Raw genomic sequence first — 26482 nt, 5'->3', positions numbered from 1 at the left:
TTCCAGGGGCGCTTCTCATAACAACAAGCTCAAATGAGCAAAGATCCTTGTCCTCTTAATAATGACATCATAAAAACGAATATGACGTCATTGTGATGTATCAGGTTTGCGACAAATTATCTGTGCTAATGCCCGGCTTGATTCCCACAAACAAATTTCAAACAGCTTGTCTAGTTTCGGAGATAATGGAATCGGCGATTTCCATTAGCGGTGATATTATGACGTCAACTTTTTTTTTCTAGGAAGAATTTTTAAAAAATCGGAAATGGTTACTGCCTGTGTGTGCGCTTTCTGCATATACATGGCAAGTTTCACGAAGATCTGATGAAAACTCTGGGTTGTGAAACAAAAAATGGCAAAAAAATAGGAATGACGTCATAAAAATTGATATGACATCATAACGATGTATCATATGTGATGTATCATATGACGTCATAGTGATGTAACATAATGTATCATTCATCTCTGCTTATGCCCTGTTCGATTCACTCAACCAGAATTCAAAAAGCTTGCCGAGTTTCGGCGATAATTTTTTAGGCAATTTCCATTGGCGGAGAAATTTTGACGTCATAACTTTTTTTCTCGGAGGAATTTTCAAAATTGGAGATGGTTACTGTCTGCGCAGGGTATTTTTACATATATACGCCAAGTTTCAGGAAGTTTCGATGAAAACTGTAGGCTGTGAAACAAAAAAGTCCACAAGAAGAAGCAGAAGAACAACAGCCTGAGTAAGACTTAGAGATCCTCCACGAGGATCGAAAAATGACAACAACACAAATGATTGTAATAGCATCGTTTCTGTCGTTCATCGACTCATGTTTGTGTGTGTGTTTGTTTGTTTGTTTGTTCTACTCCTCCTCCTTCAGTTCTGGCCCAAATATATCCATACTTGCTACATAGGATCAGCATGACCCCAATTAATGTGTCGAGGTGTTTTTATATTTGCCAGTGGTCTTGGGGAGGGGATGCAAATTCTCTGTGTAAATGTTTTTCGTGTAGCGCCACCTCCAGCTTGGGGGGGGGGGGGTATTACAAGTCCTCATTTGCAGTGCAGTATTCCTGTCCCCACGTTTTCCAGTACAGTGAGGTGTTTTGATTTACACAGCGGGAGGTGTTTTGAATTTCGATGTTTGCAGTGTCCGCTCTAAGTCTGACCTCTTCCTGCGTCGAAGCTCCGGGTAGCATTGGTGATCAACAACAGAAGGTAATTCATCGATCTCTTTTTTGTGCTCCGATCCATCCCAATGCCATATCCAGTTGATGCATGACATCATTACCGGCATCGTAGGGAGTACTCAGTTTTTACTCAGTTTGTTTCTTACTTGGCGAATCTTTTTTTTGCCAAGTATGTTGGTCTATAGTGTTTGTCTGTTTGTTTGTCACACGATTTTTGGCCAGTTTTCAAGCAATCGTTATGAAATTTTTTTGTGTCGAGGTGACCGGAAGTGTTCACATGACAGTGACCAAGTGATTTGGCTATAAAGAGTGTTTTTGATTTATTGATTTATCAATTAATCGATTATTACTCATTTTTTGATTATTCACTTAATATTGAAACTTACAGATTCGGATGAAAACAGCGTCTGTTTAGATATGTTATTCGGCAATTGATTGATAAATTATCTTTTGATCATTATTAATTGTTTTAATTTTTTCAATTAATTATTTTACACCCTATCACTCCCAATTCCGACTCGATGTGCTGCAAGGTGGAATTGCCGGGTGCCGAAGGTGCCCCAGCGATGTCGCGTGTTGGACGGTGTGTTATTTATTTATTTCGCATGGGGGTGGTGTACTTTGAATTAACTGGTACTAGTTAGTTTTTTTTCTCGATTTGCAAATCGTTCATAAGCATCGGCAGTGAATGAGAGAATCAATATCCTTTATTTGATTTTTTTTGGTTGTTGAAAATCGCTCATTAGTAAAGGCAGTGATCAAGAGGAGGTAAATAATGAATCGACACTTTATTTCTTCTTTTTACTCCATTTGCAGATCGTTCAAGATGAAGTAATTAATTTATATACTGTACATTTGGCTCCACCCCTCCCCTCTATTTATAGATCATTCATCATGCCACTCTAACCTCGCAAGCAAAATATTTCAGCAAGTAGGAGTGCCATGAAAAGATGCAAAGAAGTTATGCTCATTGAGACAAAAGAGCACAGGGCAGCAACATTCACTGACCAAAGACAACGGACTTATAATGCAACGTTGCATAAAAATGACGAGCACAAGCAAAAAGACTCACTTGCTGACCAAAGACAATGGACTCGTGATACAAGGCGACATGACAATGACAAGCAGAGAGCAGAAAGACTTGAGGACAAAAGGCATTAACTAATCACGCAAGACTGCATGAAACGATGAGCACAGTGCAGAAAGACTTGAGGACAAAAGACAATGGCTTCATCATGCAAGACTGCATGGAAATGATGATCACAGTGCAGAAAGACTTGAGGACAAAAGACATTGGATTAATGATGCAAGACTGCATGAAAAGGATGAGTACAGTGCATAAAGACTTGAGGAAAAAAGACAATGGATTCATGATACAAGACTGCATGAAAATGATGAGCACAGTGCAGAAAGTCTTGAGGACAAAAGGCAATGGACTCATGATCTAAGGCCACATGAAAATGACGAGCACAAAACAAAATGAGTCGCTGACAAAAGACAATGAACTTCTGATGCAATGATACATGAAAATTAAGAGCACAGGACAGAAAGACTCACTGACAAAAGACAATAGACTCATGATGCAAGACTTCATGGAAATGATGAGCACAGGGCAGAAAGACTAGCTATCCAAAGACAATGGACTCATGATGAACAGCGATATGAAAATGATGACAAAGGGCAGAAGGACTCACTGACAAAAGGCAATGGACTCATGACACAAGGCGACATGAAATGCTGAGCACAGTGCAGAAAGACGTGAGAACAGTAGGTAATGGACTCACGGTGCAAAGGAAAATGAAAATGATGACAACAGGGCAGAAAGACTCACTGACAAAAGACAATGGATTCATGATTCAAGGCTGCATGAAAATGTTGAGCACAGTGCAGAAAGACTCTAGGACAAATGAAAATGGACTCATGATGCAAGGCTACATGAAAATGTTGATCACAGGGCAGAAAGACTCACTGACCAAAGACAATAGACTCATGATGCAAGGCCACATGAAAATATCGAGCACAAAACAAAAAGAGTCGCTGACAAAAGACAATGGACTCATGATGCAAAGCAGCATGAAAATAATAAGCAGAGAGCAGAAATACTTGAGGACAATAGACAATGGACTCATGACACAAGGCTACATGAAAATGACGAGCACATTGCAGAAAGACGTGAGGACAATAATGAATGTACTCAGGAGGCAAGGGTGAATGAAAATGTTGAGAACATGGCAGTTTAGACTCACTGACAAAAGACAATGGAATCCTGATGCAAGGCTGCATGAAAATGACGAGCACAAAGCGGAAAGACTCACTGACAAAATTCAATGGACTCATGACACAAGGCGACATGAAAATAACGAGCACAAGGCAATGGACTCATGATGCAAGGCTGCATGAAAATGACAAGCAGAGAGCAGAAATATTTGACAAAAGACAACAGACTCGATGTAAGGGTGCATGAAACAGATGAGCAGAGGGCATGTAGAATTGGACAGCAGTGTCATCTACATGAGAGACAAACCATAGCCGCTATCAGATCAAAGACAAAAATGGTTGCTCTAAAAGATGTTGAATACTTCTTGGAAAATTATTTCTCATGCAAAGTCAAACATCATGAACTTCCCAGCCCCGACCATGCAGAAAATGCATGCACATCCTGCAATGCCAATCATTGGAAAGGAAGTGCGACCAGAATTTTGTTGTGAAAAGGGAAAGTTCAATTGTATGCCTTTCCAATTGCCGACCTGAAATGCAGCAGTTACCGTCGTAGCCAAAAATATTGGCACCATTTCACTTTTTTAATTAACTCACAATTTTCTCCTAAAATATGTTGAAATTGACAAAAGTATTTGGTCTCCACAATTCTTCATTTCACTGTTAATATTACAGAAGCATTTTTTTTTTTATTAAGAACTTAATATATCCTTTTAAATCAGAAAAAATAAAACGGCATTGATAAAATTATTGACACTGCAGACTTAACCTTTGGTAGCACAGCCTTTGGGCAAATTAACTGCAGCCAAGCACTTCCTATAGCCATGAATGAGCTTCCTAAACCTCTCGACTGGCAGTTTGTCCCACTCTTCTTGTGCAAACTGCTCCAGTTCTCCCAAATTTGAAGGGTGCCTTCTCCCAACTGCTGTTTTCAGATCTCCCCACAGGTCTTCAATGGGATTTCGATCTGGATTCATTGTTGGCCACGTCAGAACAGCCCAGCGTTTTGTCTTGAACCATTCCTGGGTGCTTTTTGAAGTGTACTTGGGGTCATTGAACTGCTGCAAGACCTATGACCTTAGATGGAGACCAAGCTTTCTGACACTGGGTTGAACAATGCGCTCCAAAATGCCTTGGTAATCACCTGATTTCATAATACCATGCACCCATTCAAGGCACCCAGTGCCCGAGATAGAACAGCAACCCCAAAACATCACTGAACCGCCTCCATGTTTGACTGAAGGGAAGGTGTTCTTTTCTTTGAAGGCTTCATTTTCTTTTCTGTAAACAGAGATGATGTTCTTTCCCAAAAAGCTTTAATTTTGTCCACACGGCATTCTCATAGAAGGATATTGGCTTGCTCAGGTATGTTTTGGCAAACTCCAATCGGGCTTTCTTATGTCTCGCTCTCTCTGCAGTGGGCTTCTCCTGGGTCTCATACCAGAGAATCCCTTTTCATTGAGTTGGTGACGGATGGTGTGAGTTGAAAATTTCGTACCTTATGTCTGAAGGTCAGCTGTAATCTGTTTGGCAGTTGATTGAGCTGCTTTTTCTATCATTCGAAAAATCCTTCGAAACAATCTTCGATCATGTTTTCTCTTGCAGCCAGGTCCAGGAGGTTGGCTACAGTGCAATGGGCCTTAAACTTCCAGATAACATAGCGTACGGTGGACATGAACATTAAGGTCTCTGGAGATGGACTTGTAGCCTTGAGATTATCCAGGCTTGGCTGCATTTATGTGTCTGACCTCCTCCGACAATTCTCTGGGTTTTTTTTCTTTTCTCTATGCTCATTGCTGTATGCACAGTGACAGAAAACAGCAGAATGACTCCTTTTCTCCATTCAAACTGGATGAATGTTTGATTTTTATATTGCAGGCATCTGCAACTAACCATCGGTGATGTCAATTCCAAAGTAAAAGGAGAATCACCTGCTTGAAATCTAATTATTATAAACAACTTCTAAAAGGTGCCAAGAATATTATCTAGGCCATTTCAAGATTTCTGTGTGGAATAAGCTAAGATTTAGAAATTTTTCAGGTTTTTTGTTTTGTTCCACTGTACCCCAAAGAAATATGTATGTATATATTATATATGTATATATAATATATATATATATATATATATATATATATATATATATATATATATATATATATACATATATATGTATATATATATATATATATATATATATATATATATATATATATATATATATATATATATATATATATATATATATATATCAAACTATTTTTTTAATTTCAACAATTTTCTGGAAGAAATGGTACATTATTTGAAAACGTTCAAGGTTGCCAATATTTTTGCCCATGACAGTATATGAAACTGGAGGTTCTGCATTGCTTGACAATTTGAGGGCATACACCAATACCTTTGCTATGGCTTCCACAGGATGTGATGAACCGGTCATGCATGGCTTTCATCCAACTTTCAAAATTTTGGGAAAAGTGCATCATATGATTGGATCACTGAGGCCAGGAAAAGGTGAACAACCAAAATTTACAGAGCTATACTTCCATGACACAAATCATGAGGCAGAAAACCGACTCAGGTATAATCCTTATTTCAACTTGATTTTACTCGTTACACTCCAGACCTTTTTGCACAGGGTCAATCCTTACATAGCCTCCTTAAAGGCTGCACTTGATTTTGCAGTTCAACACTCTGACATGAAAGTTATCAAAAGAGACCATCATATGATTATGCCAGACATAACGACCTCACCACAAGTGAGGTTGCATTTATCATGCCAGGTGAACACACAAATGACTTGGATGCAATCCTACAAACAAAAACACAGGTGACTTCCTAAGAATAAATGCACGGCACCTGAGCCATTGTTATATGTCTTGCTATTTCCTTATGGAACAGATGTACACACAGAAAGAATTGTACATGCCAATTGACGTGGTTATGTATCAGCTGCAGAATGCGATCACCATCACCAACAGATATGCACTACTAAGTCATATATTCTTTTGAAATCTCACAGACTCACACAGCAAGATGCTACTGATGCATTTGCCAAATTATAAGCCCAATAGCTCAGATTAGTAAAGTACCATCAGACTGAAATCCGAGATGAAAAGTACTAGAGATTGTTGGATACAGTTGATTATAATCAAGTGTTGCATGCAGGTACTAATGTGATGTTCCTTCCAGCATCTATGGTTCCCAAAGTTGGTACATTTAGGCTTTTCAAGATGCAATGGCTATAGTGAGGAAGTATTGCAAGCCCGACTATTTCATAACTTTCTCTTGTAACCCGAACTGTCCTGAAATCAAGGCATCTCTCTTTCAAAATTAAAATCCCAGCAATTGGCCAGATATTTGTGCCCGAGTTTTCCAAGTCAAGTTGCAATCACTAATTGATGATTTGACAAAAAAATAACAAATTATTGGCAAAGTTGTGGCCCACAAAGCAATGAAGGAAGACCAGAAGAGTGGCTTTCCCCATTCCCATCTCTTGCTCATCATGTCTGATGATAGCAAGCCTTGGCAACCATTGAACATTGACAAAGTAGTTTCACCGGAAATCACGGTTAGTGCAGCAAATCCTGAGCTGTACACCACAGTAACAAGGCACATGTTTCACATGTGCCCATGTGGTCCAGTCAACCCAACCAGTACGTGCCTGTTGTCCACTGGCCAAGCTGGTAAGACCTGTGATAAGCACTTCCCAAAGGAATTTTGGAAGGACACAGTAATGACAAATGGAATGTACCCAGAATGCAGGAGGAAATCATTGGAGGATGGGTGGCGCACTCACAAGATGAAAGTCAGGGTCCACGCTTCATGCTAGACAACCGGTGGATTGTTCCGTACAACCCATTGAGTATCAACATCATGGGTTAAAATGTGTGTTGAAAATCCCTTTTGACCTGAAAGAGTTCATGGTTTGTAAGCTTCTCCATAATCCAATACTTCTTAAACATGATATAATGAGTCTCGCTTGGCTTTCTTCCTTCAGAAGTAAATTTTTGTGAACGAAGTTTTGCATCGGAGATGTTTTTCTTTATCAGTTTATACAGATGATTTGTAATTATATTAATTAATATATGCCAATTCACCTTTTGAACCTTGAGTTCCTTGGACTTTTGGCTCCCCCACCTTGGGCTCCCTTGAGAACAATCACTGAAAAGTTGAAATTTGTTCTATTTTGGTTTTCTGTCTGTAAAAAAAAATGCTTCTTTAGCCCTGTAATTACAAAAAAATGATATTTTGAATCAAAGAAGGTCTTGCTTTCTTCTTTTTTGAGTTTATCGCCAATACTCTACTTTGTGGTGCCAATCAAAACAGCAGTTATTTCCCAGCTTTCCGATACACAATAATTCTTCACAGTAATTGCCCCAGTGTATTGTCATGTAACGTTTTGGAAAGTCCTTATCCTTTGCCCAAAGATTCCTTTGCTTTGCCCTAAGGTACTTCTTTCTGCACACAACACAACAATTATTGGTAGTCACATGTGGAGCCTTTTCTCCATCATGAAGAGCATCCCACTTCAGTCGTCGCTCATCATGAAACTCTGCTGAGCGTCCATTACCAAATGCTGCTCCAGTAGATTGAACATCTCCTCGAAGTTCCTGCCAGTTTCTCTATAAACAAATGGAAAGTGATTAGTCTCTTGGTTGGTGTAGCATGGGGCTTTAGGAAACCTTTCAGTGTGTATGCACTGTATGCAGCCCACATGATGAATTATATTACCAAGTGTCTTGGCCATTTATACTGGTGGCAGAACTTCTGCAATATATTAATTACTTCATTTTTGTTTGTCCCTCCATATAAGCAGGATAGGCCTTCACTGCTTTTGGGCAAGCAGGAGGAAGCTTTCTTATTTCAGTACCATCATATCGCTGAACATGTTTAGGAGGGGAATTGATGTAAAATATATGGGCCAATTGTCGTGCCACAAACTATAACCACAACAGTCCCATTGAAGAGAATTTTCCTTCTCCTTTTGCATTTCATTGTTTCTCCTAATAAGAGTCTTGGGAAATTACCTTCTGTTGGTCTAAGTAGTTTCACACATCCTTACCCTTGTTTTATGATCAAGCACTCAACCAGGTGAACTGAGGTGCAGAATCTGTCAGTGTACAGGGAATAATTTTGTCCTGAGAATTTTTCAGTCACTAGGACAACCAAGTTCCTTCAAAACTCAAGGTTATCGAAAGCTTCGACATCATCTCTTCTGCCAGTGTAAACCTCAGCATTACAAATATACTCATTTTCTCGATTACATCATGGAAAAGTTTTGATTCCCCAATGGATCGGCTTGTTCTGTATGTATTGTTTGAACGACAGTTTGTTTTTCGTGTTTATCATTCCCTCATCAAGTGAAAGTTCACAATCTGCAGCAAAGTAATGCTTGAATTTCTTAATGAAATAATTTAACACTGGGAGTGTCTTGTATATTATATCAGTCTTGTCAAGCTGAGGATCATCCTCATTTACACAACATAGGAGAGACCAGATTGCAAAGAACCAGTCTCTTCTCATGACCTTTGGAAAATCAGCCATGTAAGTTAGCGTAAATAAATTTGCAAAGAAAAGGGCTAGATCTGAACCCATGGGTATCCCCACTGTCTGTTGGAGTATTTTGTTTCCAAATGTAAATCGACTGTCATTTCGGAGAAATTCAACACTTTCTTTAACTTTATTTTTTAACAAACAACATAAATATTGATTTTCCTTCCTCCAACAGTTTGCTCTTTTTTGAAAGACATTAATGTATACTTTATTATCTCCTGCAAATGCTTTATTTACTGCTCTGTCCAAAGCGGTTACAAACTTGTTATGTGGAATGTTTGTGCATATAGTGGAGGAAAATCATAAATTGATGGAGATTTAGCCTTTCTCTTGTCAATAATGTTGTGGATACTGTCGATTATAGGTTTGGAATTATCAATGATCCAGAATTTTTTAATACCAGAATAAAACCTCACCTTTTAATGGTTGATTTTTAAGCATTTATAATGTAGTTTCATCGCCCCTGTAATACTCTTGACAATGGTTTCAAACATTGAAACAATTACACACACACACACACTTTATGGATGGCATAAAAGCATTCTCACTTTGAGATTTTTGAATAAAATGTTTTTCATTGTACTTTTTATATTTTCATTTTATTTTCCATATGTATAGTTAAATGTTTTTTTAATTATTATTATTTGTTCAAATTTTACTTCAGTTTAGTTTCTCAACAAAATTTCTCGTATAAAAATGTAAATGTCCATTCACTTTATTTATTTCAGATAAGCTACGCATCAACGTGCAAATGTCTGAGTGACAAGAAGGAATATCCATCTTTTCTTCGCACCATACCAAGTGATGCTTTCCAGGCCACGGCAATGGCTCGCATCGTGTCTCATTTCCATTGGGTTTTTCTGGGAGCATTGCAAGATGATTATGAATATGGAAAACAAGGAATCGCTCAATTTGTGAAGGAAGTGGAAAATAAAGGGCATTGTCTCGACTTCATCGAAACGATTCCAAATGTTGAGGAACTGGACAAAATTAATCTTCTTGGTGAGGAGACGGTTCTCTATTAAGAAAGATGATCACAAGTTTGCTTTATGTTTTTGTCATAATTAAAAGACATTTGATTTATACGAAGCTTCAGTTTTTATTTTCAAGAATTGTTAACACACAATTTGCATTCAAAGAAGATGGAGTGTTTCTTCAATTCAAGTTCGAGAATAATTAGACAACAATGGATATTTCCATTCCTATTTAAACATGTAGTTTATAAATATCAGCACCTTTACTAACTTTGTTTCAAAACACACACACATGTGTCAAAGAAGCCCACACATGATCGCCTCATCACTCCATGTTAATCACCGCTTGGGTCCATTGATGGTGACTGAACACACGACCCTCATGAATATGGGAAGGAGAGGAAGGCAGTACAGTGGAGAGAGGCCTGGGAATGTGAGTGGGATGGAGAGGGATATTAAGGAGTGGAGACAAGGCCCACGACAAGGCGAGTGTGGATCAGAGGCCCGCATCCCCCGATCAACGCTCGTAGCTCTCGAGGACTAGGTGGAGCCATGGGCATTGTTGATGGGAGATTCGAGAACGACTTGGCTGGGAATGTGAATGAGATGGAGATTATTATTAAGGAGAGGAAATGAGGCCTTCTTTAAGTTGCTTTTGGCTTAGAGGCCCACGTGCTCCCGAGGTGATGCTCTGCAGCTGCGCGTTTCCCCAGAGGATTCGAGTATTAATGGCTGGGAATGTGAGTGGGATGGAGAGGATGACTAAGGAGAGGAGACAAGGCCCGCCATGAGGCACGTGTCTGATTGAAGGCACACGTGTTTAAGGTAATGCTCCACAGCTATTCGCTTCTCCGGATAATTTGATGATGAGGTGGCTGGGGAGGAAATGCTCGGACAGGCAGGGAATATTGCTTCTCCTGAATATGCAAGAGGCCTGACGGCTAGCAACACAAAAGGAGGCTTCACAATAATTGGTTACATCTTAGATGCGCTGCATGCAGCATCAGATCATTATGCTGAGAAGCGATCGATGAACGAAATTTTGAGTCGCCAGCATGGGTATCCCCGAGCTAAGAAACTGCTGCTGATGTGCCATGGAAGGGTGCAGGAAGGGCCAGGGGAGAGAAAGTCTTCGATAAAGCTGGGAAGCTGAGCAACTGTTGCCTACACATCAGGAAAGGGAGGGAGAATGGCCGGAGACATTGATGGTAAGAGACTTTGATGAACAAAACTTTTGTTGGAAATATCGGAAAATGAAACGATTTATGAGATACAAACTCCTTAGACTCATTATGTGTGGATTCACCATACAGGAAGAATGAGGGTTGCAAATAATGAAGCCAGCATCTCCTGTGTTTAGAAGAAAGACATTATCACAAGGAGGCAGGGATATCCACCAATCAAAGAGGCTGTGGAGGTGCTTTCTGTCTCAAAAACGAAGCTCAGCAAGAGCGACCTAAACAACGAGTGTTGTAGCACATCAGAGAAGGAGAGACACAGGAGCTGGATTCATGAACCAGTAAAAGAAGACCAGATTGGCCACCAGAGCAGGGATGGTGCCATCCCACCGAAACGAAAAAGTTGTGTTAATTGCAAATAAATTCCTAAATATAACAGATAACAATGAAAGCCAGCAGACAAGTAGAAGAAGAGATGAGGAGGATGGGAGCCGAGGGCTTGCCAAGGGGTGGACAGAGCGATGGTGGGAAAGTGGCTGCAATGGCATGGCGAAGAGCCTTACAGTGAAGCCAGGGCTTGGAATGTGGATCTTCACTGGGTACCCAGCAGTGAAGATGAAGTGAGATAAAATTGGAGGAGAGACAGCACCACCCTGATGGTCAGGTGCAACAGACCTGACTTAGTCATTGACTGAGTGAAAGCACCAACACAGTTGAAGCGGATGAAAACACAAACAGCAGATGATAACAGGAAGAATGACTAAGTGAAATAGAGGGGTGGAGAATGGAAGAAAGATGATGAGGAACAGCAAAGATTGGAAGAGCTGGCAAACAAAATAGTGGAGGTGAGATTGACACCACCCACGGAGAAACCACAACTATACAAAAAAGAAAACAACAAATGGACAAAATACCAGTTTGGAGAACCAACAAAGCACACAAAATAATTATACCAAAATCATACAACTTAAAGGTCCCCAACGCCATAAGATTTGCAACGGCACTGTTCATACAAGGAAAAGTAACATGAAAACAATAGCGCAAGAAGACAAAACCAGCCCCGACAGACAGAGAAAGGGCACCACCATGGAACCAGGGGCGAGAGACACAAAGGGAGCAACTGAGAAAGGGAAAGGGACAAATGAAACAATTAATAAGGGGAAATCGAAGTCAAAAGCTAATGACAAGAATCCAAAACTAAAAAAAAAAAACAGAATCAAAATTGGAAATAAAGACCTTGAGGTAAAGTTATCCAAGGGGAGAAGGTCTTGGATGAGTGTCTCACAGAAATATAATAACTGCTTTCTTCATCCCAAAATCTAAAGAAACCCAACTTCCTCACAAGTATACACCAATAACATGTTCACCAGCAACATACAAACTTCTGGCAGGAATCATCACATGATGTACCATCACCTAACACTGGAAGGAGGGCTGGAGGAAGAATACAAGGGATGTAAGAGGGGATTCTAGGGAACAATAGACCACCTAGTACTGAACAAGGTCATACTCACAAACTGTAAAAGGAGAAGAAATAAATTGTCAAAAAGCATGGATAGATTTTTTTAAAGGTTTTTTATAGTGTCCCACATTCATGGATGATAAAATGTTTGCAGGTAAACAAGATAAACCTCCAAACAATCAAACTGATTGTGAAAGCAATGGAGCTCAGGAATAGCACATTGATGTTACAGCAACCGGAAGGAAAAATCTAAATAAAAATCAAAAATAATACAACAAATGATGAAAAATTAACAGAATAACTCAAATTAGTGAAACGGTACTCTGATGATATTGAAATTAAATTTGGCCGAGAGAAGTGCGCCAAGTGCACATTTATTCGAGGTAAACTAACAAAAAGGACAACATAAGTCAACCCAAATACAACATTATAGGAGCTAGACAACAAAGCATCAAACAAATACCTTGGAGTAGAAAAGGGCCCCAGGCAAAAATTCGTTTCCTATAGTAATTCTCTGCAGACTACTGGAGTAGGATCTGTTACCAACTGTAGTATATGAGAGTACAACTCTCATATACTATAGTTCTAACTACCATTTTTGCCTGGGCCATCAAATGTGTCACAAACAAATGCACAAAACAATTAACAAAGATTTTTCACGATGTTTTGGTGGAAAATGCACTGTACTGTTGCTTCGATATTTATGTTTCTTATGTATGCACTTGATTCTTGTGTATTGAGTCGCTGCCTGGATGCAACTGAGGTTGCGGATCTACTGAAGTGGATCCATGACCAAGGTTGTGAATCCTACGTTTGGAGAGTTTCTGGGATGGAAGGATCGAAACCTCAATGAATAATGGTGCCCATCCCATCTGATGATCCATGTGGTCGAGAAAGTGATTGTGTGTGTGTGTGTGTGTGTGTGTGTGTGTGTGTGTGTGTGTGTGTGTGTGTGTGTGTGTGTGTGTGTGTGTGTGTGTGTGTGTGTGTGTGTGTGTGTGTGTGTGATATAATTTTTCGGAATAGTTGTGTGTGCAAAAACGAGATGTGTGTGATGATTGACATTTCTTTTGGTGAGGCTTTTCCTGCTGATTTGTCATAATGTTTTGGTGGAAAATCCACAGAACTGCTTCTTTGATACTTATGTTTCTTATGTTTGAATTTGATTATTGTGTATTGACAAATAGCGGGAGAAGCCTCACCTGCAAGATTGCGTGGACGCAACTGAAATTGTGGCTCTACAGATGTAGGTAATCTACTGTTGTGGATCTATGACCAAGGTTGTGGATCTGCCGTTTGGAGAGGCACTTGGCTAAATGGATCAAAACATTGATGAAGAAAGGAGCCCTGTTGAAAATCCATGGGGTCAGGAAAGTGTTTGTTTGAGTGTGCTTGTTTCGTTTGTGTATTTGGGTGTGTGTGATTGTTTTTTGCGTGTGTGCGATTGTGTGTCTATGTGTGTGTGTGTGTGTGTGTGTGTGTGTATGTGTGTGTGTGTTTGTGTGTGTGCTTTATTTATTTATTTTTTGTTTTTATTTTTATTAATTTATTTTCATTATTCTATTGGAGTGTGTGTGTGTGTGTGTGTGTGTGTGTGTGTGTGTGTGTGTGTGTGTGTGTGTGTGTGTGTGTGTGTGTGTGTGTGTGTGTGTGTGTGTTTGTTTGTTTTTCTGTGTGTGATATAATTGTTCGGAATAGTTGTGTGTGCAAAAACGAGATGTGTGTGATGATTGACATTTCTTTTGGTGAGGCTTATCCCGCTGATTTGTCGTTTTGGTTTGGTGGAAAATCCGCAGAACTGTTTTGTCGATACATATATGTTTCTTATGAATTTATTTTTGTAATGTCAGCCATGGCATTTGATGGTTAGTAAAGATGTACAATGGCATTAATGTTCTGAGCGGATATTGCAGCCGGAGCTTGTAGTGAAGGTTCTGGCCGCAGCTCAGAAAGGATGTAAATGCATTCTTGGAAGCTAAAAGCTTCGGCTCCCTGTGAAGCTAACAACTGCTGCAATGTTATATCGCTATGCAAAGCTCACATCGTGTTGTAAAGCATACACTGCCTTGCGAGGTTCATTTCGAGCCACGAGGCCATCGGTGTGACCAGGTCCATTATACGTTTTATCAACATGCAAGTGTTATCTCGTAAAGGATGATTAAAGATGTCAGTATATATCTCTCTATGGAGCTAATTGTAAGACTTCATGTAGTAAGAAAGATTGGAATGAATTTTTTAAGCATTCTCATGTAAACACATTGCACGTCAAGTACATTCGTGACGTTTGCATAATGTATTTAGATGCCATTTCAGGTCTGTCTCCTTTTCATTTGATTTATTATATTTGGTTTATAGTGTAGCTGAAATGCATTTCTGAAGTATTGTTGACACAAAGCAACATTATTCCTTTACAGTTTCACGGAGCTTTGTGGAGCTTCTTTGGGAATGAATAAACGGCCAAAGGCTTCTTTATTTAACACAACTCCTTGTTTGTATATGTGCGTATTACATCCAACAAATCTGCGACACTACGATTACCAAACCCCAAACGGCAGAAGAGCGTTTGCTGTGGCCTGTTTGCTGTGGCTTGTTTGCTGTGGCTTGTTTGCTGTGGCTTGTTTGCTGTGGCTTGTTTGCTGTGGCTTGTTTGCTGTTGCTTGTTTGCTGTGGCTTGTTTGCTGTGGCTTGCTTGCTGTGGCTTGTTTGCTGTGGCTTGTTTGCTGTGGCTTGTTTGCTGTGGCTTGTTTGCTGTGGCTTGCTTGCTGTGGCTTGTTTGCTGTGGCTTGTTTGCTGTGGCTTGCTTGCTGAGGCTTGCTTGCTGTGGCTTGTTTGCTGTGGCTTGTTTGTTGTGGCTTGTTTGCTGTGGCTTGTTTGATGTGGCTTGCTTGCTATGGCTTGTTTGCTGTGGCTTGCTTGCTGTGGCTTGCTTGCTGTGGCTTGTTTGTTGTGGCTTGTTTGCTGTGGCTTGTTTGCTGTGGCTTGTTTGTTGTGGCTTGTTTGCTGTGGCTTGTTTGCTGTGGCTTGTTTGTTGTGGCTTGTTTGCTGTGGCTTGTTTGCTGTGGCTTGTTTGCTGTGGCTTGCTTGCTGTGGCTTCCTTGCTGTGGCTTGTTTGCTGTGGCTTGCTTGCTGTGGCTTGCTTGCTGTGGCTTGTTTGCTGTGGCTTGTTTGCTGTGGCTTGTTTGCTGTGGCTTGCTTCTTGCTGTGGCTTGCTTGCTATGGCTTGTTTGCTGTGGCTTGCTGTGGCTTGTTTGCTGTGGCTTGTTTGCTGTGGCTTGTTTGCTGTGGCTTGTTTGCTGTGGCTTGTTTGCTGTGGCTTGCTTCTTGCTGTGGCTTGCTTGCTATGGCTTGTTTGCTGTGGCTTGCTGTGGCTTGTTTGCTGTGGCTTGCTTGCTGTGGCTTGCTGTGGCTTGCTGTGGCTTGTTTGCTGTGGCTTGCTGTGGCTTGCTGTGGCTTGCTGTGGCTGTGGCTTGTTTGATGCATTGATGGGTTGAATGACTGCCTTGACACAACTGAGGTTGCGGATCTACCGATGCAGGTAATCTGCTGATGTTGATCTGTGATTAAGGTTGTGGATCCGCCGTTTGGAGAGTTCTGGGCTGAAAGGATCAAAAGCTCAATGAAGAACGGTTACCCAGCTGATGATCCATGTGGTCGAGAAAGTGTTTGTGTGTGTTTTATTTCTTTGGTTTTGTGTTTTTGACTGTTTGTATGAGTGTGTGTTTGTATATATATATATATATATATATATATATATATATATATATATATATATATATATATATATATATATATATATATATATATATATGTTGGTGTCGGTGTCTTTGTTTTTGTTTGTGCATCTGTGTGTGTGTGTGTGTGTATGTGTTTGCATCTTTGTTTTTTGTTTTGGGTGTGTGTTTTTGTTTGAGTGTCTGTATGTGTTTGTGTTTGTTTTTTATTTTTATTTTTATTTTTGTTTGTTTATTTATGTGTGTGTGTGTGTGTGTGTGTGTGTGTGTGTGTGTGTGTGTGTGTGTGTGTGTGTGTGTGTGTGTGTGTGTGTGTGTGTGTGTGTGTGTGTGTGTGTGTGGGTGTGTGTATGTCAGTGTGTCAATGTGTCTTTTACTGAACTCCAAAACGATGAAACTTTGTGGCCTGAAACTTTGCATGCATACTGACAATGAATATTGGTTAATTTAAACTTTGAGTTAATTTAAACACCCCTTTTGAAGATAATTAGCAGCCTTATTCGTGGGGTGGCTTAGCTGATAAATTGTGCACTTTCCCTTAAAAGCATGAAACTTGGCACATGGTTGGAGTACTACAACACAAAGATTTTTAGTCCAGAGGCCACCGGAAATTCCACCCCGTATGGTGGCCATCTTGGATTTCAAAATGGCCTCCAGTGTGGACCTGTTTTGTTGAATATCTCATAACTCGTACAGATATTGAGACAGTTGGACTGCCTATACCTACATTTTACGGCTCTAGGAAGCCAATGGTGACATAAAATGTTTGAAAATTGTGGCTGCCATCTTGAAATCCAAGATAGCCGCAATTGATAAACTATTTTGCTCAATATCTCATTAAGTAGGAAAGATATCAATACAGTATTTATGCTTATACCACATTTGAGCGGTCTAGGAATCCAATGATGACATAAAATGTTTGAAAATTGTGGCTCTCATCTTGAAATCCAAGATGGCTGCCATTGACAAGCTTTTTTGCTCAATATCTCATTAAGTACTAAAGATATCAATACAGTTTTAACTCTTATACCTATGTTTTAGGGGTCTAGGAATCCAATGGTGAGATTGAATATGTGGCAGCTATCTTATAATCCAAGATAGCTACCATCCAAAGGCGAACATATACTATCATCAGTTAGCACAATATGTGAAGGAATGAACGATCAAGAAAACATCACAAGCAGTTGGCAAAAAACCACAGTTACCGTCACTTGACTTTTCTAGTCTCTGTTGCATTCCCCATCACAAGAATAAAGTGACGTGTATGGAAGTGCAAACTTTTTACACCTGCAGCGATTATGCATCCTTTTGTGCATCCACACCGGATAAGTTCATTGCATATCTTTGTGGCTTCCGCTAGTGTTGTCCAAATCTGTTTAAATTGACCGTCGGATGTTTTTCCCAACCCCACTCACTTGGACATGGGAGCTCAGGCTGTGCATGTAATGCCTGGCCCCAGCATAATGCTCCTTGGTGCACTGCACGCCTAACATGCTGCACCATAGCATAGTGTTTAGGCGGATTGATTCCAGAGGTCTGCCTTTCTTTGCAAACAGTTTCTTTCATGCTGTATTGATGTCACTACAGTTACTTGTGCGATCATACATCAAAATGACAAATCTTGCAATAATGCTCTTACAGGACTCAGTTATATCTATCTATTTGTTCATAGTTGACTTCAAATAGTGCATCTCTGAGCTCTGGGAACGACTCCCATACAGCTCATGCAGTTCGCTTTCCACGCCCAGCAAACGCTGACACAGTCACATCCTGTCAGTACATGAAACATGGGGAGGGCCTTAGTCTTCTCAGGGCCGAGAGCAGTGGCTATGTCATGTGCAGGGAGGAATCGCAACCTCTTCCCTGTTCCAAAGGCTAACCATATCTTTACAGAAAGTCTCTGAGTTGCCATAACTGCAAGTACAACAACATCTTTATCAACGGTTCGTATTAGGATCCTGTCATTCCCTCTCTGTGCCACATCAGCTGCATGGAGGAACATGCGGCCATCTTCCTCTCCTTGGCTGCATGGAGCAAGTGATTCTAGATCCATGCGTGGTGGAGCAGTAAGAACCTCTGTTTCCAGTGTGACTACTAACTCTTTGCTCTGGTCTTCAACTGACTTGATTATTTAATTGGACAGGAAACTGAAAAGTTCTGTCTAGTTTTGGTCGACAAAAAAAAATCTGCCATTGTCCAGGAACTGCAACTGAAGTACCCACACGTCAACGAACTCCCCTGCCATGCTTTTATCTGGTCATGCTCTTCAGACTTTCAGGCAGGTAACGGTTCCACACCAGGTCAAGTCGGGTTGCAGATTTGTACTGGGAGAGAACAAATGGGATGAATACCTCTTTGGCATATTCCCCAAAGGTCTTCGCTGTTCCAGGCTTTAGCATTTGAACAATCGCTGCCCCATCAAGTATTACACATGTAACCTCTGGAGCCTGTGTAATTGCCAGTGCAATTTCCTCAAAGCATTGCAAAAGATAATTCTTTGTTCCAGTTCGAAGCTTTCCTGCCTGGGACAGGGATGGAGGGAAAGGCTAATTTTCATGACGGAAATAATGATCAAGGTTTCCCTCACATGTCTGACAAGCAATAATAAGGCGGGAAAACAATTGCGCATCGCTCTTTAATGAGGCTACCTTCTGTTTGTCTTTAGGCTGGGCTTTTCCTGATGAGCTGCCAAAGAATGGCAACTTGTTGCGGGAGAGGACATCATTGAGAGGCTTTTTACGCTCAATGAGCCTTTCTTGCACAAATGATTCCGTATGCGGCTTTCCTGCTTGATTCCTAGTTGGTCCAGCCTTTAGGAATACAGGTTTTATAGATCAGCTAGCTTAAATACAGGGGCAATGGTGGCATCCTCCAAACGGGTTTCCTCACTATATGTCTCAAGTTCTGCAAATGCTATGCTGCAAAGCATGTTATCGAGATTATCGGTGCCTTCTTGCTCCGTTTGGACCATGGATGCATGATAATAGCGAGAGGCGAAGCACTTTGCATGGTATTTTGCTTCAAGAGCAACCATATCTCCACCACTGAGACGTCTCAGCAAGTCATCGTCTTCTCGAAGTGCAGCACACTCTCTAACACGTTTGTCTGTTTTGAAAGTAGAAACCTCATCAAGTTTCTCTTTTCCGGATGACCGCCCACAGAAGAAGCAGAGATCTTGAGAAATTGATGATGCAGAACTTGACCGAGTGTGCTTAGAAACACCAGATGTACCTTCACCTGCATCATCAGCCGCTATATCTTTAGAACGCTTCCTTGCACGTTCCAGTTTTGTATTGTTGTACGCAAGCCTGCACGACCTATGCCAACGTGCATTATGAGTAATGAAAGCTGCGTCGACACCATGACCTTTGTCCAATTTGTCAATGTTTATCGTTCTGGGCAGCAGACTTATTTTATTAAACTCGAGGAGATTATTACCAGCAAATGTTTTGTACCCTGCGAGTGATGCTTCACCTTGTTCACATTTTTGTTGACTGGGAAACTGAACCTTTTCAGTGGTTTTCTGTTGACAAAAATGCAGAGTTCCCACTGAGTAACTCGACCCATTTTCAGCATCTGGCTTAGATGGATCCACAAGTTTGATGTGCTTTGCCATCTCCAGTTGCAGTTGAATGGGCCTATGTAGGGTTGATCACTTGTGCAGTCACCATAACATTGGAAGATGTCCCCGAAATGAGTAGATGCATAACTACTACCAGTTTCATAGTTTAATCAATATTTTAAGCATCAAAAATTTATTTGTCTCTGAAACGTGAGCATAGACCTTTCGAGCAAAATAGCTGTGGATGGCGGGATTTCAAGATGGCAGCCACAATTTTCAAACATTTAATGTCACCATTGCATTCATCGAGCCCTAAAATGTAGTTATAGGCATTTCAACTGTCTCAATATCTGTACTAGTTAAGGAGATATTAAAAAAAATATCTCCACATTGGTGGCTCTTTCTGAAATCCAAGATGGCCACCATATGGGGTGCAATTTCTGGTGGCCCCTGGACTAAAAATCATTGTATGGTGTTACTCTAACCATGTACCAAGTTTCATGCTTTGAAGGGAAAGTGCACAATCGACCTGTTTTTTGGAGCTAATCCACGCCACTATATTTAATTATTCATTAACAACACATCATCCTTTGTCAGTCCCTAAGTCAGTCCTCTGTCAACTTGTTTGGGTCTTAATTCACCATTTTTGGGGGCCTGATCAACAATTCCTCAATTTCAAACAGGCCACAATTGTTTTTTTAAGATAAAGTGCTCAATTTTTTTTTTCACTTTCCTCACTAATATCAAATTCCTCATCTTCATATCTACAAATCACTGGATATATCACAATGCTTATAAATGCCTCGAGACACCAGTTTTCATGCTTTTGTGTCATTTCTGCACATGTTTCCGATCGCTAATCACTTGCCGGGGATAACTGGAGTGCAAATCAATATTGGAATTGCACAAACGAACATTTTTTTTTTATTTTTAGCAGTTACAACTGCTGCTGAGATCAATTGCACATTTTAAATTTTGAAATTCGGTTCAGGTTTAGAGATTCTATAGCTCATTGCATTTCAGCTTTAATGCTTACGAAGGTCCAGAGAGTTGTAGTCGCACATTATGTGATATTCATGACATGTCCAGATGGTGGATATCTCCGGACACGTCTGGACAGCGGTTATGTACAGACGTGTCTGGAAAGTGTTTGCCTCTGGGCATATCTGGATTGTGGTTGCCGCCGGACATGTCCAGGTGTTAGACGTCTCTGGACTATAGTTATCTCCAGACGTGTCCAGAGGGTGGTTATCTCCGCACATAACCAGATGATGTTTATTTCTGGATGGTAGTTATCTCTACATGTGTCTGGACAGTGGTTATGTCCAGATGGAACTTCCCCTCACACTGCCTTACCTTGTCCTCCCCTCATGCTGCTTTACATTACCCTCCCATTATGCTGCCTTCCCCTCCCCTACTCACACTACTATCCCCTCCATGCTGCCTGCCCTTCCCCCACCCTCCTCTCTTACTCTCTCCACACTCCCCCCTCCTTCCTTGCCCCCCCACTCCTCCTCGGTTTGCCTACATCCTCGCTCCTCCACCCCTCTCTCTCCACCCCCGTATTTTTCTCCCACCTCGACCCCCCCTTTCCCCACCAACTTAGTATACCCGTCTTCCGGATAGTTGTCATCTGTGGATGTGTTGGAACAGTGGTTATGTCCAGACGGACACTCCCTTAACACAGCCTTCCCTTTCCCTCCTCCCACGCTGCCTTCCCGTGGGTTCCCTCATACAGCCTTCCCTTGCCCTTCCCTCATGCTGCCTTCTCTTCCCTCAGCCCTCCTCGCTCCCTAAACCCTCCTTTCTCCCTAACCCCACCATGCTCCCTAACCCCTATTCATCACTCCCACACATCTCCCCACTCCCCCTTCCTTCCTCACTCCTCTCTCCTTCCTCGCTCCCCACCCCTCCTCACTCCCCCTTCCTTCCTCGCTCCCCACCCCTTCTCAATCTCCCTCCCTCCTTGTTCCCCCTCCCTCCTCTCCCTCCACTCTACCTCCCATCCTCCTTCCTCACCCACACCTTAATATTCTTGCCAGCAAAGCAACAGGTTGTATTTGCCCATCCTTACTATAATTCACAGACTGGTGTTTGTGTGTTTGTTTGTTTGTCACGCTACTCCCACAGTTCTGGGTCAATTGCATCCAGATTTTATTGAGAGGAACTGCGTGACCCCAATTAATGTGTCGGGGGTGTTTTTCTCTTTGCCACTGGTTTGAGAGGATATGGGAGAGACGCAAATTCTCGATGTAATTGTGTATCGTGTATTGCCACCTCCAGGTTTTCCCTGGTATTCCAAGTCCCCACTATTTACAGTGCAGTAATCCTGTTCCCAACAACAAATATAGAAGACCTTGTCTTGCCCATTTTCCATCCATCAGGATGTGTGAGGAAGGGCTTGGACCGTTGTAGCCCCTTGATTGCTTGGACTCCTGGGTCAGTGATATGTCTCCTGAGCCCAGGGAGGAGAGTTCCCCTGGACCATGATGAGTGAACAACTCAGTGCCAGGTGACCCCACCTCCTGTGCTGATTGGCCTGAGTGGGAATTTGAGTGTTTTGATGCCTGTGTTCTTGCCTTGTGAACATGACCCTTGAACTCTCCTGTCATCTCCTGCCAAGGAGCTCCACGCTTCCACTCTTCACGTGGCACTGACTTTTTGGACTCTGTCTACCCGCACTTGTTGTAGTAACACATACATGTGCGACAGATTGGGGCTTGCACCCCATATTCTTTATCCTCCAACTTGACCAGTTTCTGTTTGTGTGGCTTTTTATGTGTGCCTAATATTTATCTTTCTCTTCTTCATTTAGTTTACTTGAAACACCCACTCCTTACTGGAGTGACTGAGGGTGGGTGGGTGGGGAGGAGGGGGGGAGCGGTGGGAGGTTGCTCAACAAGAGAAATGGGATCATGTATACATGCACAGTATGTGCTGCATTGTATGGAGGAAGTTTGACCCAGCCCAAGTCTCTCACGAACTGCCTGGACAGGCCTGACGTTTGACTAAGGTTAAGGCAGGAATTTGTAATTTGTTCAGTGTGCTGCCGATATTTCACCTACGGACAGCATGGGATCTTTAAAGTCCACCAACTAATGCTGGCAGAAGGGACACCAGTTTAACATCTATCCAAGAAATGGCACAAAACAGTGAATCACCCTGCCTGTGAAACACTGGGATGACAGCTGGGTTGGGATTTAAACCCAGGCTAGATAGCTTAGAGGAGAATATGCATACAGTAGCTCGATGCCTTTCTGCCAGGCCCGTTTTAGTATTATTATAATTATGCCATTATAAGGAGATGGAATTGACCGATTTAATTTGTGGTTAGAATAATTTTGAACGAAAGTATACCTTGGATGACATTGAGGCTTTAGTGAGGATTGGAGGAAGATGTATCAGCAATGTTTGGTATGCTGATAATACCACTCAGTGAAGAGGGAAAGCGAAAAGGCTGTTCTTTATTTCAACCTAAAAAATATTAAAATATTGTCAACTGAGAAGATCCACATGTGTAGAAAGGGTGTATCCCATTACTAATCAGCTTGTAGAATGCTCGCCAAGTAGTTCATTGATTTTAAGCACTTAAGCAAGCACTCAAACAAAAGAGTTGATAAGGAACGGCTGGCTTGGCAAGCAATAGCAAGCTGATTGGTAATGGAACACCCCCCACTCCCCATCCCCAAAAATGGAGTGAAGGCTTCAACCAAACTGGCCCTGCCAGAGCTTTAGAATGCAGTGCAGGGTCGTGATGTTTGGAGACATTTGATAATGAATGTCACCAGAAATCGGCCACGACTTAACAAAACTGGATAACTAGTTTTAATAGCACCAATAGGTGCGTGGAGCAGTGACTGTTCGCCGATACACGACCCATGCTTAAGTACATCAAATTTTCTCCAAATTTCCCTCTGACGAGGATTAAACAATGCTAACAAACCTTAGTAATATGTTTATGCGTCAAATAAAGTCACAATTGGGCCATAAGTATGTCAGTGGCAAAATCACACTAGAAATAATGGCTGGGAGAAATCAAACATGATGCCCTAAGGTAGGTTAAAAACAATCCATATACAGTCCATATGATCATTGCTGGAAAAATTGAATGGCAATGGGATTCATCATTCATGCGTAAAGACCCATGCAAGCAACTTTAGAAGCTAAAGATCGTTGCCGCTTACCTTGGAGCCAAGAAAGTCGAGACTGCCTTCCCTTGCCCCCCCTTCATCTATTGACTGTTTAAAAATGTAATTGTACGTTGGACAGGACTGAAACGTTTGTGGCTTTAATAATTTTTGTCTGAAAGGTGTGCCTCATGAAGGACATGATAACCTATTGTACGCCTTAACACGGAGTTAATGAAAGGTGCAAACCCCCTTGGGGAAGGCGAGAAGTTAAATCGCTACATCCACCATTTTGTGACCCGAAGTCCTCCTGCCAAGTTTGGTTGTGATTGGATAAGTATCCACCGAATGTTTCCCAGTCAAAACACAGTAAGTCAGTGAGTCAGACAGAGAGACAGACACCAAACTCATATTTTAGTAAGATTGTTATCATTAGTTACCGTGCTTAATATATATATATATATATATATATATATATATATATATATATATATATATATATATATATATATATATATATATTGTCTCTGTTTGGGTCTGGGATTTTGTTCCTCATCCTTCTGTGTGCGCTTTTTTTTCATGTGGAGATGGCGTGTGCCTCTTAGTCCTTCCATTTTTCCACTCCAACAGAGTGGGTTAATTTATTATCCCTACAGGGCTAAAAGGGTGGCAATCCTGAGTATAGCAACTGGCATGTTAGAATGCATGAAGTAGATGAATGCCATTCAAACACTCAGGTGTCAAGTTGTACAAAATATAGATTGCTTGTTAATCTTTGGATCTAGGCTCCAATGAGTTCAGTACCTACTTTGCTTGTGAAAAAAAATGTGTCGGTGCTGTCCTCCATGTGACAATAAAAGGTTCCTCGCCAACCTGATAAAACTAGCGATACCCATGCACATGCACGGGATAGCAGTACAACATAGCTGGTAGCAGACGACAGAGCGTACATGGGGAATGACAAAAATACGCATTGTGCAAAATGCAAGTGGTACTATGGAACGCCAAGACTTCCCAAACATTGTCGGCATGTCCGCTAAATGCCACAGCAATTTCCTAGTGATCGTGTGACGGCGAGCCGAGTTTTTAGTGTGCATGCTTGGTTTTATAATAGAGATGTGTTGGCCGAGCTGGTTCAGTTGTCTGACATGCTTGGCTTGTTTGAATGTAGGAGTGTGTTTTTTCAGAAATTAACCAGAAGCACCATTTTCAACTCTTGCTGATGCCTGTAAATAGGAACTATTGCAATATTATACTTTAAATTAATGCTTACTCGTTGGCGTAATTGTTTGAGTTTCAACTCTGAGTCCTGGTTTTTTAAATCCTCCATGAGTCATACGAAAACTTTAAGAATTGGTACGTACTGTGTCCTTGATTGATGCTGGATACTAAAACAGGATACAGCAAGCACAAATAACCCCAAGATGGCAATCATTGTGCAGGCTCAAATGGGCTTCAGTGCCTCCTCTTGTGATGTTCCTTGGCATGTAACTCATATTATTATTCATGAGGAAATTGACTTTCTCTTTAACTGCAGGTGAAATTATTGAAAGAACCAAAGTATCAGTGATTGTTGTTTTCAGTGCAGAAAGAATATTCAGTCCTTTTGTTGAGGAACTTTGGAAAAGTAACATTACAGGAAAGATATGGATTGCAAGTGAAGATTGGGGAACTTTCCAACCATATACATCTCAACGACTTGCTCACATATTTCAAGGGACCATTGGTTTTGCTCTCCGGCGTAGTTCAATTCCTGGTTTTTATGAATTTCTTGTCACTCTCCAGCCATTATTCAAAAATGAACTTGACAAATGTCACAAAGATATCCATCAAAATGGATTTGAAACACAAAGGCATAAAAACAAAACAATTATTTTTAATACTGCAAGTGCAACAAGAAGGAAATGCAAATCTATATCTAGTTTCCCAAATGTTAAACAGGAATTCAACAAAAATCAAACAATGGTTCCTTTGACTCCAAGTAACAGGACATTCTCACATGATATTGCTTTTGACACTGAATGTGATGGGGAAGATACAAATAATTTTGAAACAAATTATATGAATGATGGTGTTTCATCTAGTGAAAATACCAAGTCTATTACTTGGAAAGTAAATCAAACTAAATTTCAAAATGATTGCTGCAATGTGGAATGTTTGGAAAATGTATTTCTTTTTGAATTCTGGGAAACGATGTTCAACTGCTCCTGGAACATTTCAACAAAACTAAGGACCTGCACTGGGCTTGAAGATCTACGTAATGTTGAGACGCAATTCACTGACGTGTCCCACATGAGAGACACCTACCACACATACATAGCTATATATGCTCTTGCTCATGCCTTACATGATTTGCAACAATGTGTTCCTGGTCAAGGCCCATGGGGCAATGCTACCTGTGCTGTAATTACGAGCTTTCAATCATGGCAGGTATCAGGAATACCAAACATTCTTCTGAATTAATTTCCATTCTTTCTCCTTGATTTTAAGCAATTGTGGCTTAAA

General features: G+C 41.0%; 1 protein-coding gene across 1 annotated transcript in view; it reads left to right on the top strand.

Annotated features, from left to right (window-relative positions):
- LOC147035801 (extracellular calcium-sensing receptor-like) overlaps positions 1-26482 on the top strand; it is a 72085-nt gene that overhangs the window by 45174 nt on the left and 429 nt on the right. Inside the window, exons 5-6 of the mRNA XM_085869581.1 lie at positions 9672-9945; positions 25515-26407. Coding sequence (XP_085725707.1) covers positions 9672-9945; positions 25515-26407 — 1167 coding nt within the window. The remainder of the gene's footprint in view (positions 1-9671; positions 9946-25514; positions 26408-26482) is intronic.

The sequence above is a fragment of the Eptatretus burgeri genome, chromosome 1, assembly GCF_056783735.1.
Source record: "Eptatretus burgeri isolate ZD-2024b chromosome 1, Ebu_testis_v1, whole genome shotgun sequence".
In the NCBI taxonomy this organism is placed as follows: Eukaryota; Metazoa; Chordata; class Myxini; order Myxiniformes; family Myxinidae; genus Eptatretus; species Eptatretus burgeri.
This window is presented reverse-complemented; position numbering and strand designations above follow the sequence as displayed.